We start from the raw sequence: 13848 nt of genomic DNA, 5'->3' as shown, positions 1-13848 counted from the left end.
CCTGAAAAGTGATTTTTTTTTTTCCCCTTCTCGCTGTATTACAGCTGAACAACAGAGCAAAACTAATCTCAGACGGTTTAGCAGTGATTGAGGCGTTATTATCTGTGACGAGACAAGGCTCAATTCTTTCATCAGTTTTGCACCTGCATGCGAGTGCTTTGACAGATTGCTTTGTCATGCTCGCTGCTATGCACAGGTGATTCGGACCGAGACGCAATTTGCACTCTCCAGGGATAATTTCATTTTTATGCAATGCAAATTAAAAATAATCACTTCATTCATCAAAGTGCCCTTGCCTGGTATTTGTAATTTTGAAAAGCACTACAAATACAAAGATTAATATTATTATTACTATTTATAGTTTGTGGTTGTACTTTTGAGTGGAAACAGGTGGACACCAACCTCTTTACATCACATGTGTTAGCGTTTGTTCTGTGGTGTGGTGCTCGATACTCTACCTATGATAACTTGCGCCCCCAGCTTGGCCATGTGGCAGACGGCCTCATAGCCGATTCCCCTGCCTCCTCCTGTCACTATGGCAACCTTGCCATCTTGTCTGGGCATCACTGGCAAAGGCAGAAGAGGACACGCAGATATCAGGGAGGACGTCATTTGATAAGGAACCTGCCTCAAGACACTCCGCTATTTCAAGACATGAGAAGTCCTTGTAGTAGGTCCTGTAGATATCCTGATGAACTCAGATACACAAGCCCCACCATGCACTCGTTTTTTTCTGATTCCACCTTTTTCTTTGGGTTCATCAAGGTGATTTTTGTCTTTTTTTTACAAATTCTGTTCCAATTAGCATTTTGTTAAATAATAATGAAACGCAATACCTGCAATGCATGTCTGACTGCTCACTTGGCGTTCATTTAACAACAACCATATTACACAAAATAATAACATAGGCTATAACAAAATAAGTCATGTATCGATAAAACTTCTGTAACAGAACAATGCACAACTGGAGCACAATTCTGAGTCTCTGCACTTCAGTTGTTTTTTTTTTTTGCGAAATACACTGCGTTTCATGCGTACTCATTCACCTGCAGCCGATATCAACTCTGCATCAGTTCACCAAACTGCGTTATAAAAAGTGGAAATTGACTCCCAATAAATCGGCGAAAAACGTAAACGCTTTCTAAGAAGCTACTTTGAGAAGAGGAAGAGACGTTAAGGTCTTCTGGACACTTCGGCAATGATAATACACAAACCACCCCTTCTTCCCCCGTGTTTACTTCTTTCTAACTAGCTTTAGCTAACATTTAGCCAAAGTGCACCATAACAATGTATCGTAAGTTGAACCAACCTGGTAACCTAAAGGGTTTGCTGAACAGCTGAACCAACAGCACCTTGAAACCCAGCAGATACAATTTGATAATCGGTAAAAGACAAGACCAAAATGCAGAAAACATCTCTGCCTCGTCCTGTGACGGAGTGAGCGGAGCGGAGTGGTGCAGAGGAGGAACAGCTCCGGGTAAAAAGAGCAGTTCCGTTTATGGGATACGTTCCAATAAGAAGTCGTCCAACCTCGCTTCTCTCCTTGTCACTCTTTCGATGCACATTTAGAGCAGACGTAACAGTGGCGAGAGTTAGCGTGAACGTATTCACAAATAAATCAAAAATATATAATAAAAAGAGCATTCTTCAGATTGACTTATAGTTCTGACAGCTCACTGACTAAATGACCTTGAAAATGCGGATCCTTTGCAGTCATCTATCACGTGTAGAGGTGTGACCGTGCGAATAGTGTATGAGGGAGGCCAGAGAATGGTCGCTGACTGCTGGGCTTTCTAGTGTGCAGTATGACCCTTTTCTGTAGATCCATCGAGCATATTGCTCCCTTCACTGTCTCATTAACTGCTGCCAGAGAGGTCACTTGCGAGAAGCATGACACATGGCACACTAGTTTCATCCATAATTTCCCAAGATAGGCTTTTAGAACAATGTTTCTGGAGCAGTGCAGCTCATGTCTGCAGCTCTCAGCTGCACTTTGGCTGACTGGTGGATGTTGGGTATTTTCTAGTCATGCTGCTGTGATTATTAGTCATATGGGTCTTCAGCTGTGGAAATCATGACTTCTACCTGCCGTTGATCACTATGATTCAATCAGCACAAAGTTTAACCCAACAAATTGCAGGAAAAAATTCCAGTATGCTACATGAAGTATTTTCTTTTCTTTTTTTTCATATTTAGTAAATAGAATTTCAGATAGAAATGTGGCACACATCTAACAAGTGTCTACAGCTTCAGTAACAGAGTAAAATGATTTTCCATTTCCAGAGATAAAGTACTGACAACTTTATGTCAAACACTATGACTTACAATCACTACCAATACACCCTGTGTATTGAACATCTTTGATCTTTTACTGAGCTTATAATTAAATGTCAAGATGACGTTTCTAATAATTTAATAATTTTATCTTTGAAGATTTACCACATTTTTTGTAGTCTCGTTCGTCACTTCGGCCAAGATGATAACAAACTTGTCAAATGAACTAAGTGACAACCTATATAAAAGGACAATGTTAACTAAAACAATCAGCTATCACTTAATAATGTAAGGTTAATGCTTTTTTTTTTATAAATGAATGAAATCAATTCAACCACCTTTTTTTGAGGTGGCATACACTATTACAAAATATCATCTGAAAGTAGTTTCATGAATGCCAGTGTGTGTAATTGATGACTGTGAAGAAACCAGAGATTGATTAAAAGAGAAAAGTTGTCATGTAAGCTTTTCAATTTGAATGCGTGTTTATTTCGGTCTTTTGGAAATACCATGAAAGGACACCTGCTGTAATGAGTCACCTTCCCATAGCACAATGTTAAAATGCTAATGGCCATCATTAAGTCAATTCAAGTGGTAAGACCTGCAGTGGGAATGGAAATAGATTAAGGGCAATCACTGAATCTACACCAGGGGTCTCCAACAAGTAGCTAACCCATTTCCGAGTGGCTTGCTTAATATGTACAACAGTTATATAAAAAGAGAGGAACTCACCAATCGTTGGTAAAATACATTAGAAGCTTAAGATCAATGTATGTGCAGATTTTATTAAAAACAGATTCAGTGACAGGTGCACAACAATGCATGTGTGCTGCCTAATGGTTTCATTGAAATAACTTTTCAAGTAAAATTAGAGTCCCAAAAATATATAAATTTATATGTTTATATGTTGCATACCTTTATTGTTTATCTATTGACCAGAGGCTAAATATTAAAGAGCAAAGACTAAATACCAAACTATAAAGTATTTCAAACTAGATCCCCCATGACCATCTATGACAGTAAAATGTGACATGTACATTGATGCATCAGTATTAACATCTGATAATGTGATAATAAATGGTCACAGGGGGCATTTTATTTTGTACTAAGTACATTTTGATGATAATGGTTCTTTACTTTCACTTAATTTTGATTTCAAATCTGGGATTTAACTTGTAATTGAGTATTTTTACATGCATGGGACTTTTATTTTAGAAAGGGATCTGAAACACATACGCATAAATAGGAGCTCTGTTCTAGTTTAAACAACACAAATCCGAACAGACAACCTACTGCTGTGATGGATTGTGTTTGGCTTGCAGGGAATCAGCTGAATTATCACTGGCAGTCAAAGTAGGCCAACCAAACTCTCCATGTCTTCCTTTTCAAGTAAATTAAACTAATTTCAGCTAAAAACAAGTTGGTGGCATTTACAGTGACATCCCTTTTTCTTTTAGCAGGGAAATCATTAGTATTGGTCTATCCATCCAATAGTTAAGGTCAGGCTAAAACAGAAGCACTGACAAGCAGTTGGCCCCAGTTATTAAAGTACACTTAGAAGGCAGTTAAATGAGCAGCAACATGAAAAGACTGACTCATCACCACTGCCCTGATGGAGACCGGGGGTAGGAGGCTATGCGTGGACTTAAATTGTGTGTTGTGTGTTGCTGCTAATGCCAGCTGAGAGGAAGTGTGTGTGTTTGCGTGCACATACGAGTGTGTGTTATGCCGCAGCCTGAGAGGTTGGGGGTCAGCGAGGCGAGCTGGCCTGCTATTGTTTAAAGGAAATCGCATCTCACGCATGACAATGGGATGATTATTTGGGATGATGGGACATCAGGGAGACAGTCCGTCACACACATAGACACACACAAATGAAGAAGTGCGTACACACAAAAGAGACATGCAGCAAACAGGACATGACAGGAGGGTGTGTGATGTAAATAACATGCGAGCAGCATCAAAATAGCTCCAACCAACAGTCACTTAGTTTTATAGTATGACAGCCACTGGCTGGCTGCAAAGCCTAACTTGTCTTATTTTGTAAATCCAGGCTGACAATAGCTCTATGGGATCTCGGGAGCCAGTTAAAATATTTTATTTATTGAATTTTTTACAATTATACCTGCTGAGATGTGAAAGTAGAGAAACGTGGATATTTTTACCAGAAAATTCCACTAACATTTGTAAAATAGGACACACTGTTCCTTAATATTTTACCCCACGTTTGTTTTTTGTTACTAATCAAATGCCACCCTGAGGAGATGGCAGGTGAAGTACCATATTGTGAAGAAAGGGGATTTTCCGGGTGTGTCATGGCCAATTTGGGCTCCAAAGTGCAACAGCGTGAGGGAATTGATGTTGTCTTTTTCTCGCAGTTTGGGCTGCTTCCTTCAAAGCTTCCCCCGAGAAGTCTCCTCTGTCTGAGAGGCAGACGATCAAGAAAGGACTCAGAGCGCAGAGACTGAGCCAGAGCTGCAGGACACACACTGTCCGGCCCCTAATGAGGCAGCATGTATCATGGAGACAAATCCGTGGGGAATGCCTTATTTTGTGGCCTAAAGCACAATTGTGTGTGTGTGTGTGTGTGTGTGTGTGTGTGTGTGTGTGTGTGTGCAAGTGTGTGTGTGTGTGTGTGTGTCTGTCTGTCTGTAATACATCTGCTGTGTGTAATTAGCAATAGGTGTGTGTATGAAGGAAGATGAAGATGCTTAAAGAAGCCCCCACTCGTGTGTTGTCGTGTAACATCAGTGTTTCTGGCAGAAAGTGAAAGGACAGTTAATACCTTTACTCAACCTTTTACTGCTGAGAAATATTGCACATGATTTTCCTTGTTTGTTTTACATTTATTAGACATGTATTATTTAACAGTTGCTTTACTGGGAAAAGGCAACAAAAAAGAAGGAAAAAAAACATCTACTAAAATGTCTAAAAGAGGTGCTGATATATGGCTGATTTGTTTGTGTCGCCTCCTGCTTTCATGCTAAGCTAAGCTAATCACCTGCTGGCTCTTATTGACCCACAACAGCATGGGGTTTGAACCCAGCAACAGCTCTGTGTAGACTGGGTTAAACCACACACTCAAAAAAGAAAAAACAGAAGAAACCCTCAGGGGAAGCAATTCACAAGGCATTCCCCCTCCACAGATGACTGGATGTGCACCACTGGAGGATGTGAGGGTCGGAAAAGGCAATGGATTGTACGTGGAAATATTTGGTAATTGTTTTGTCGCCTCAGCTGCAGCCGCCACTGGCTTTCCACGGGGAGACGAGCCAAAGGCCAGCTTGTAAACATGAAAGTGAAACCTGAGATTTCTGCATGTTTGCAGTGGGCGACTGCACACAGATAGCATCCTGGATTCCCATCTGGTCTGGAACTAATGTCTCTTTTCTACTTACAGGCATTTGCGGCAAACAGAGAATAAATCACACTTTTGTTTTTGGGACTGTGTAAAAAAATAACTCACAGAGTAAGCATCCAAGAGTCATACATGTAAATCATGTTCAGATTGCTTGTCGATAAGTTAGATTTGCATGTTTTAAGTAGGCGACAATGTTTTGATGAAGTTTTTTCAGTAGCCATAATGATGCAACAGCTGCAGCCATTCACTGCCTATGGACTGACACCGACCCACAGCGACTACTCTGCACCCACAGTGGGGGACAACCGTTTGTGGTGTTGGGTAAAAGGCGAACGGACCTACCAGCACTCGCACTGCTGCGCACTGGCCCACAACTCAGCTGCTGCCAATTCGTTGGGTTTGAATGAAGTGTGTTTTACAATGCCTTATAGCCCGTTAGTGTCTCGATGAGAGGCCAGACAATTGTGCGTCGTGTTCATTCAGTCACACCATACAGCCGTGGTCATTTGAGGACACACCTGACACATCTCTTACTTGGACTTTGCGTTTCAATTTTCCAATCTCAAACACCTGAGTACGATTTGAGGGGAAAAAAATGAACCATGCGGATGCAGAATCATGCTTCCTTTCATTTATGTACCATCTAGTTCAAAAACAGAACAAAGACAACAACATTAGCTATATGTTATATGGATAGTTCCAGCATCAATGTGGTCAGGATCAACTGAGCATGTGTGAATGTGTTTAAAATCTCAATCTGTTTTTAGATGAATTATTGTGCAGTAAGCAGTAACTTCCAAAGACTATCTTGTTAATATATTTAAAATAAAGTTTAATTCCATTTAATTCCAATCTAAAAACTCAACTTTTACGTTACATTACCAGATTTTCTTTTATTGTAGTGTGATGGAGGTCTCAAACATTTGTCGCAGAATGAATCTGAGCTGTATATAAAAGTAATTCACAGTGAACGCCAAGGAAAAGCATTATTGCATTGTAGCTTCTACTCTGACTTTAAATTCAATATCTCAGCCATCCAAACAGTGCATGGGGGTGTGCGTGTGTGCGTTTGTGTGCGTGTGTGTGTGTGTGTGTGTGTGTGTGTGCGCGCGCGCGCTCTCATGTTCATCAAATACATCCCAATACATTTCCCCTCACTGTCTTCGGGGAGTGGATGGCTTTCCATTAGTAGATGTAGAATGAGGAGCAGTGGGGGGATTTTCGCTTGCACCAATTAAGTCTGTCATTAACTTTGTGCAACACACACACACTTAGACACACACTATTTAACACACTCAATTTAACAGCGTGCGAGAGTCAGTGTGTGGGTCTGAAACCTGTTGTCACTGAGACATGACTGAGAGGAGACTCTTTCGTCTCGTGCTCTCTCACCTTCTATCTCCCTCTGCTTTTTTTCTCTTACTTCATGGCGGTGTGCACAGCGAGACTTTAAGGTAGTGTGTGTGTGTGTGTGTGTGTGTGTGTGTGTGTGTGTGTATGTTTCACTTTGTTGGCTTCAAGCCTTTCACTTACCTTTCTGTTTAACCCGACAACACAGATGGCTCAGCTCAGTCATGCAGTCGCGTGAACACATATTTTGTTTTCAGAGTGTTATAAAAGTAAAATTAAATCAGATTTCACCCATCTGAATGGGATGAAGCCCCGAGATTATATATGGCCTGACAGAACAATCATTACAGCATTGATCATAAAGTCTCCACTGATATCACCTTCGCCCACTTTTATCCAAAACAGATGAATGCTGGATGCGTGTCACTTATTGGGTTGAAAACAACACATTTGGCTGAATTTAGATATTTCAAAGTGACTTCAAACTTCCCAATTTTTCACAAACACTCTTTAGTGTTCCCCCATAAATTCTATTCAAGCAAGACTTAAAAATCCAAAGAAAATAGGGGGGGGAAGATGTTTAAAATGTCTCAATATAAAGAACACAAGTTAAGGTTTACCCATGGAAAACCAGTGCAGATGATAAATATACATTATAATTAACTCATTGCATCGCATCTGTTTAATGATAGGTGGTTGATAAGAGACACGACCAGATCTGATGTTTAATAAAGACAACAGCAGGCTCATGCATCAGTCTCGCGCTATAGATTCAAGTCCTGGTTTGCTCATGTTTACGAGTATTGATTGAGCTGTCCACCTGGCCAGATGGATGGCTGATGTAATTCATGTCTAAGGTGGTGTTTCCCTCCCAGTCTGCGCTGAATGTTAATTATGAAAGCTGTTGGGGCTGGAGGGAGTGCATTACGCTGACTGTATCGCAGCTTTGTCCATCGGGGACACACACACTGGGGAATGGCGACTTAAAGGAGAAAAGGGGAAGGAAGAGTGAGAGTCGGAGAGGCTTGCACGCAGATGGGAAAACGAGTGTGTGTGTGTGTGTGTGTGGGTGTTTGTGTGAATGTGTGTGAGTTCGTATTGAAACTTGGACACAGCAGACACGTGTCACCTCAGTTCTTGTGCCGTCAACCTAAACTGACATAAACAGCCCGAGGCGGCCCGATCAGAGATGGACTTTACATAACGGCTGAGTCACTCACAATCTATTTTTATGGCTTTGAGGTGTGTGTGTGTGTGTGTGTGTGTGTGTGTGTGTGTGTGTGTTCCATTGCTTATATTTTTTTTGAGAGCCAATTTGTGTTTTAGACCTTCACAATGAGGGCATTATTGTGACATTGGGTCACTTTGGCAAGGCTTCAGTCCTTTATGATGCCGTCTGAGGACCCACATTCGGGATGTAGAGCTTATTTAGGTGTTCTGGGGAATTGTCTTTTTGAGAGTACACGAGAGAGCTCATAGGATAGGAAAGAGACAGGGAGGAGAAAAAGCAACAGGACGCCCCCAGGCATGTAGCACTGACGGTTGTGAATAAATTATGAGGAGAATGTCCAAAAAACACAACAAGTGCTAAATTGAGATGATTGAACCCATCTAAATGTGTTATGCTAATGAAAGCAAATTTTATATGCATAAGAATACAAACAGTGATACAACAATTATGGGATACTTGCCCCAGTGCAGGAGTTCATGTCAAAAGATGATGCTAAGAGAGCCGTGTTCAAGTTCCTGGACTTAGATCTGTCCCGAGGCCTAACTCCATTTCCTTACACTCAAAACATGTTGTTGAGTTATTCTGTTTACGAACAGACACACAAACAAACATAACCTCAAGGTAATAGTGTTACTTAACAGAGCATAACATTTAGAAATGTCAATTTGATTAATTAAATGCAATTCATTTCAAGGATTACACAGCTCGGTTACAGTTAGGATTAGAGTCCAGAAGAATTAATGTAGTCACTGAGGGTCTTTGAAGGGAAACATGCATGAAACCTGAACTCAAGCACAATAATTAATATAATTAATAATGGGGTTTCATTTTGAATCCATTTACTCTTCTTTTAATACATCTTATATATTTACTATGCGCAAACCATCTTTAATTTATTTTCTTACCAACAATAAGAATGCACAATATTTAAAACACTTTTAAGACTAAATTAAAACATTTAAAATATTATATATAAGATACCCAGAACACGCTGGAGGGATAATATCTCCCGGCTGGCCTGGGAACGCCTCGGGGTCCCTCAGAATGAGCTGGAAAATGTTGCGGGTGAGAGAGAAGCCGGGGTCGGCCTGCTGGGCGTGCTGCCACCGCGACCCGATGGATGGATGGATATATAAGATAATTATTGCTCATTTTCATATTTTAACTGCTTTAAACCAGACATTTAAATGAATAAAATATCCATTACAATATCCACATCACGTAAAGGTGAGGGTTACTAAATTCCAGTGTCAAACCTTGATTAGTATGAGAGTTAGTTTGTGAAAAGCTGAGTGTCCTTGAAGGAAATGCAGCCTACGAGGAGTCCAATGAATATTTCAACATAGTTGAACTATTATTCAACACTGTGCGATTAGCACAAATAATAATCAGCTAGGAGACCATGCCTTTACTCAGTGAGCCATGTACAGGTCATTTTCCCATTAAGTGTTCACTCCTTTTGAAGTGTCCTTAAGCTGTAGATGACGCTGACCTCTGACCTCCAACCAAGACAAGTTGTTCATGTGGGAAGTATATCGCTTTCCGAGTTTCATCTTTAAACTTCTTATTATATGTTTTCGCAAATCAACTAAGTTTTTCATTAGGCATGTATGTATTTTCATTAATTTAGTATCGAGATGTTGGTGATAGTGAGATATTTGTTCCTGTTGTGCGCGAAGTAAAAAACATGTGTCTAAATGAATCATCAACATGCAGAATAGTGTTTGCAGATGATGAATATTTGAACGTCAAATATTAAAAATAGAAATAGTACGAAGCTATGAGTTATTCATAGTGAATGTCAAAGAAAAGCATTGTTGCATTCTCGCTCCTGCTCTGACCTGAAACACCTCTCAGCGAACCAGAAAACCTTGACAGTCACATGTAGTCTGATGATGTGAACCTTCTTTGACCATATCTATATTCATGACGGCAGTATTGTACACGACTGTATTAGCATGGTGGTCCAGCTTTTATGACCATCATAAATTATTTGTGATAATGAATGGCTAAATACACACACACACACACACACACACACACACACACACACACACACACACACACACACACACACACACACACACACACATATACACGCAAACACTTTGTCATATGCAGTTTATAAATATTGTGAGGACAGAATATGATAACATATCCCCTTCTCTTTAGAGTCTCAGGCTTCAATAATTTACTTTCATCCCTACATATTTTATGAGTTAAATCTCAATTGAATTTGGATCTATCAGTTACGTATCATGAAAGAACAGTGCCTGCCTCCTCCGCGGCATGTTTTTTTTTACAAATTATTTGTATCACACTTGTAAGTTATGACAAAAAAAAGACGACAGGAAAGAAAAAAAGAATACAGTTCTAGCAGCAGCAAAAGTTGGGTAAAAGTCGTTAATGTGTGCTCGATTATTAATGTTTCACTTTTTAGGTTACACACTATCCATAAACCATTACATATGTGGTTATTAAAATGCAATATTACAGCTGATACATGTATTTCATGAAGGAAAACCTGAGTAATCTTGAATACTAGTCAGACATGCTTCTGTATGTATGCAAAGGCTTGCGTGCACACACACACACACACACACACGCGCACACACACACGCACACACACACACACACACACACATACAAACACACCTGTCTCCCATGCTGAGTCCCTCTGAGCCTTCCCTGCTCCACTTTTTTTTTTCATCTGTCATTCTGGAGCATGTCAGTGTTTAACCCCCTCCCACGCTGCCACGCACGCGCACACACACACACACACCGCCTTTCTTCTTTAACAAACTGCACAAACACACACAGTCATTTCAAACACAGCTTTTTCCTTTCTTTCCACCTTTACACAGTACACACACAGACAATCCAGGGCACCGGTTTAAACAGACAGACACAGTTGAGACTTGAGTTGTCATATCTTATACCTTTTTGCTCTCTTTCTCTCACACTCTATGCCATTAGGGCTGGTAGAGTCTGGACTGTCATTTACAGTACAGTCGTGTGTGTGTGCGTGTGTGTGTGTGGGTGTGGGTGTGTGTGGCAGGGGTGTGTTAAGGGGTGATACAGGCTGCTTGTGTATCTACTCATGCTGACAGCAATCATTTTGTAGTCCGGTCAAAGAGGGCATCTGTCATCCCACCAGACTCTCTCCTCTTCTCCGTGGGAGGAACACACAACAGTTTAGGAGGCAAGGGGGTTCCTTCCTCGCTCCTGCATCCACGCCACTTATGGATTTTTAAATATGATGATGCCCGTAGCTCAAAATAAGAAGGTTTAAAATTTTAAGCCTAAACTTGCACTTTCTCCGTGAGTGAGGGGAGATGCTCGGCTCTTTAAATCCTCTGGTGTGTTTAAGGTGGAAAGTAGGGATGTGGTGTTCTATACAAATGTGGCTAAACTTACAGCTGCAGTGAGTGATAATCATTCAACAATCAGCAATATTGGATAAGTCACGCTTTTCCCCCGTAAAAAGGCCATGCTTGTGTTACATTAAGATGTGTAACAGGAATGTAATTTATAAATTAATTATTTTGTGCAAATAAAGACTTATTAAAAATGGGTGTCGTTATGCATCCGCCTGCTTAAATATTCTAAAAAAAAACATACATGTCCTTGGTGTGTCCTTCACATTATTTACTTAAGAATGTGAAAAATGTGTTAATTTCCCTGGTTCTGCGTGGGATGAAAACCAAATGCTTTGAGACCCAGATGAAAAATGGCACCTTATCATATCTCACATGTTTAATAGCTCTGTGGACCATGTGACAGCATGGCAATGGGGGCTAACGTGCCTGCAATATTGAGAAGTCCTTCATTAAGCATGGCCAATGCTGTGCGTGCCTGTGTGCGTGTGTGTGTGAGAGAGAGAGAGAGAGAGAGAGAGAGAGAGAGAGAGAGAGAGAGAGAGAGAGAGAGAGAGAGAGAGAGAGAGAGAGAGAGAGAGAGCGAGAGAGAGAGAGAGAGAGAGAGAGAGTAGCTTGCATGTATAGGAGCATCTTCTAAACTAAGATTGGACACAGAATTCCAAACAAGCTCACTGATGTCATGGGGGGATTTAAATGCGCCATGCGTAAAAAGCATTAGCGCCATATTTATGATAAGGATTCAAAAACATGGCACAAAACAGATTGTAGGAATAAGACGCACAGGGGCCAATAGAGATAATCCCGTTATCTCGTTGGATGTAAAATGCCAATGTGGGAGCATCCTCAGAGACTGAGATGAACTGAGCATGAACTAATGCTGCAGATATACCGAAGGATGCGGAGCATGAGGGGGAGAACACAACAATATTGGCAACCTGATGTAAACACTGTATGGATTGACCTTAAGGGACACACATGCCGTTTACCGCAATGTCACCGGTAATCTTCGTATACTTCATTAATTGAGAGCCCCCACACGCGCGCGCCCGCACTGTCTCCCGTTCAACATCAGTTCGATTTCCTCTTGATGACATTGCATCACCTTTGACAATTCACTGTCACTTACAACAGCGGGACAGTAGTACATGAGCCCGAAGGCTATTGGCCGATGATTGCGGCCAAGTTAAACAAATGTGGGGCTCTTCTGCTCATTCATGGTTTTGGGATACCAGGTGCCGGTATAGGGACGCACTTCGGTCATCACCTGCCTTCTAACCAGAGCGCATTTAACATTACGCACGGTAGGAAAGCGCGCGTGAAAACACACACACACACACACACACACACACACACACACACACACACACACACACACACACACACGCACACACGCACACACATTCACAGACAACCTAGAAACACACATCAAGAAGGAAAAAAAAAACAGCCAAAATGAAGACAGCAGACTTACGGGATGACCCTGGGCTCTGCGGGCTCCTCTGCGCGCCCCATTGTGAAATCCCCCGTGATACTCGTTTGGAATCCTCAAATGCCGTGGTCGCAGTCCACGTCTCTGCAAATGTACCAAAGGATCACATAGAGGATGAGGAGTATGGCGAAGATGAAGAGCGCTACGAGGATGGCCTTGGTCACCGGAGAGATGATCGACTGCATGTCAGGAGCAGAGCCGGGCAGAGCGGCGTGGGGCTCCGCGTCCGTCCGTCCGTCCTCAGTCTGCTATCTCTCTCGCGCTCCACCTCTCCTCTCCGCCGCTCCGGTAGCAACTGTTGAGGACGCAGCCGGGGGTTTTGTCTTGCGCGAACACACACATTTAGAGCCCGACGCACGTGCACACGAATCTCGACCGGCGATCCAGGCGCGCAACGCGTGGGGGCTTCCCTGTCTAGAAGCGGCACAGGAGTGGGCTGTCTGTCCCCAGATCCACTCTCTCCGGCTGCATGTCGCACACCAGAAGAGACAGAGACACGGGGAGACCGGAGTGATAACTGTCGCGGGACGTTCAAAGAACGTTTTTCAAAAACACGATTTTATTCAGCAGGTGAGGGTTTGCCGTGTTAAATCCAGCAGAGGTATTTCTAGACACGGAAAGGAGAAGTTGTGCGCCGAGCAACTGCACTTGACGGCAAACAGGTTGATTAGTATTCCTCACGGCGGCGAGAGAGAGAGAGAGAGAGAGAGAGAGAGAGAGAGAGAGAGAGAGAGAGAGAGAGAGAGAGAGAGAGAGAGAGAGA

At 41.9% G+C, this 13848-nt stretch overlaps 1 protein-coding gene across 3 annotated transcripts in view; it reads right to left on the bottom strand.

Moving 5' to 3' along the window:
• The window catches only part of LOC137782955 (dehydrogenase/reductase SDR family member on chromosome X), a 36857-nt gene extending 23125 nt beyond the window's left edge, over positions 1 to 13732 (bottom strand). The window contains exons 1-2 of one of the 3 annotated variants that reach the window (XM_068572678.1): positions 13068 to 13732; positions 459 to 566 (exon numbers count right to left, since the gene is read on the bottom strand). In XM_068572678.1, the coding sequence (XP_068428779.1) occupies positions 459 to 564 (106 nt within the window). In that variant the 5' untranslated portion in view covers positions 565 to 566; positions 13068 to 13732. Of the gene's footprint in view, positions 1 to 458; positions 567 to 1309; positions 1430 to 1689; positions 1736 to 13067 lie in introns of those variants that run through there. The other 2 variants (XM_068572677.1, XM_068572676.1) reach the window with 2 other exon arrangements.
• Positions 13733 to 13848: the final 116 nt, after the last annotated feature.

Source organism: Clinocottus analis, unplaced genomic scaffold (genome assembly GCF_023055335.1).
Source record: "Clinocottus analis isolate CAN_PGR_092001 unplaced genomic scaffold, fCliAna1.0.p SCAF_12, whole genome shotgun sequence".
Taxonomy (NCBI): Eukaryota; Metazoa; Chordata; class Actinopteri; order Perciformes; family Cottidae; genus Clinocottus; species Clinocottus analis.
The sequence above is the reverse complement of the archived record's forward strand: the minus strand, read 5'-3'. Positions and strand labels throughout refer to the sequence as shown.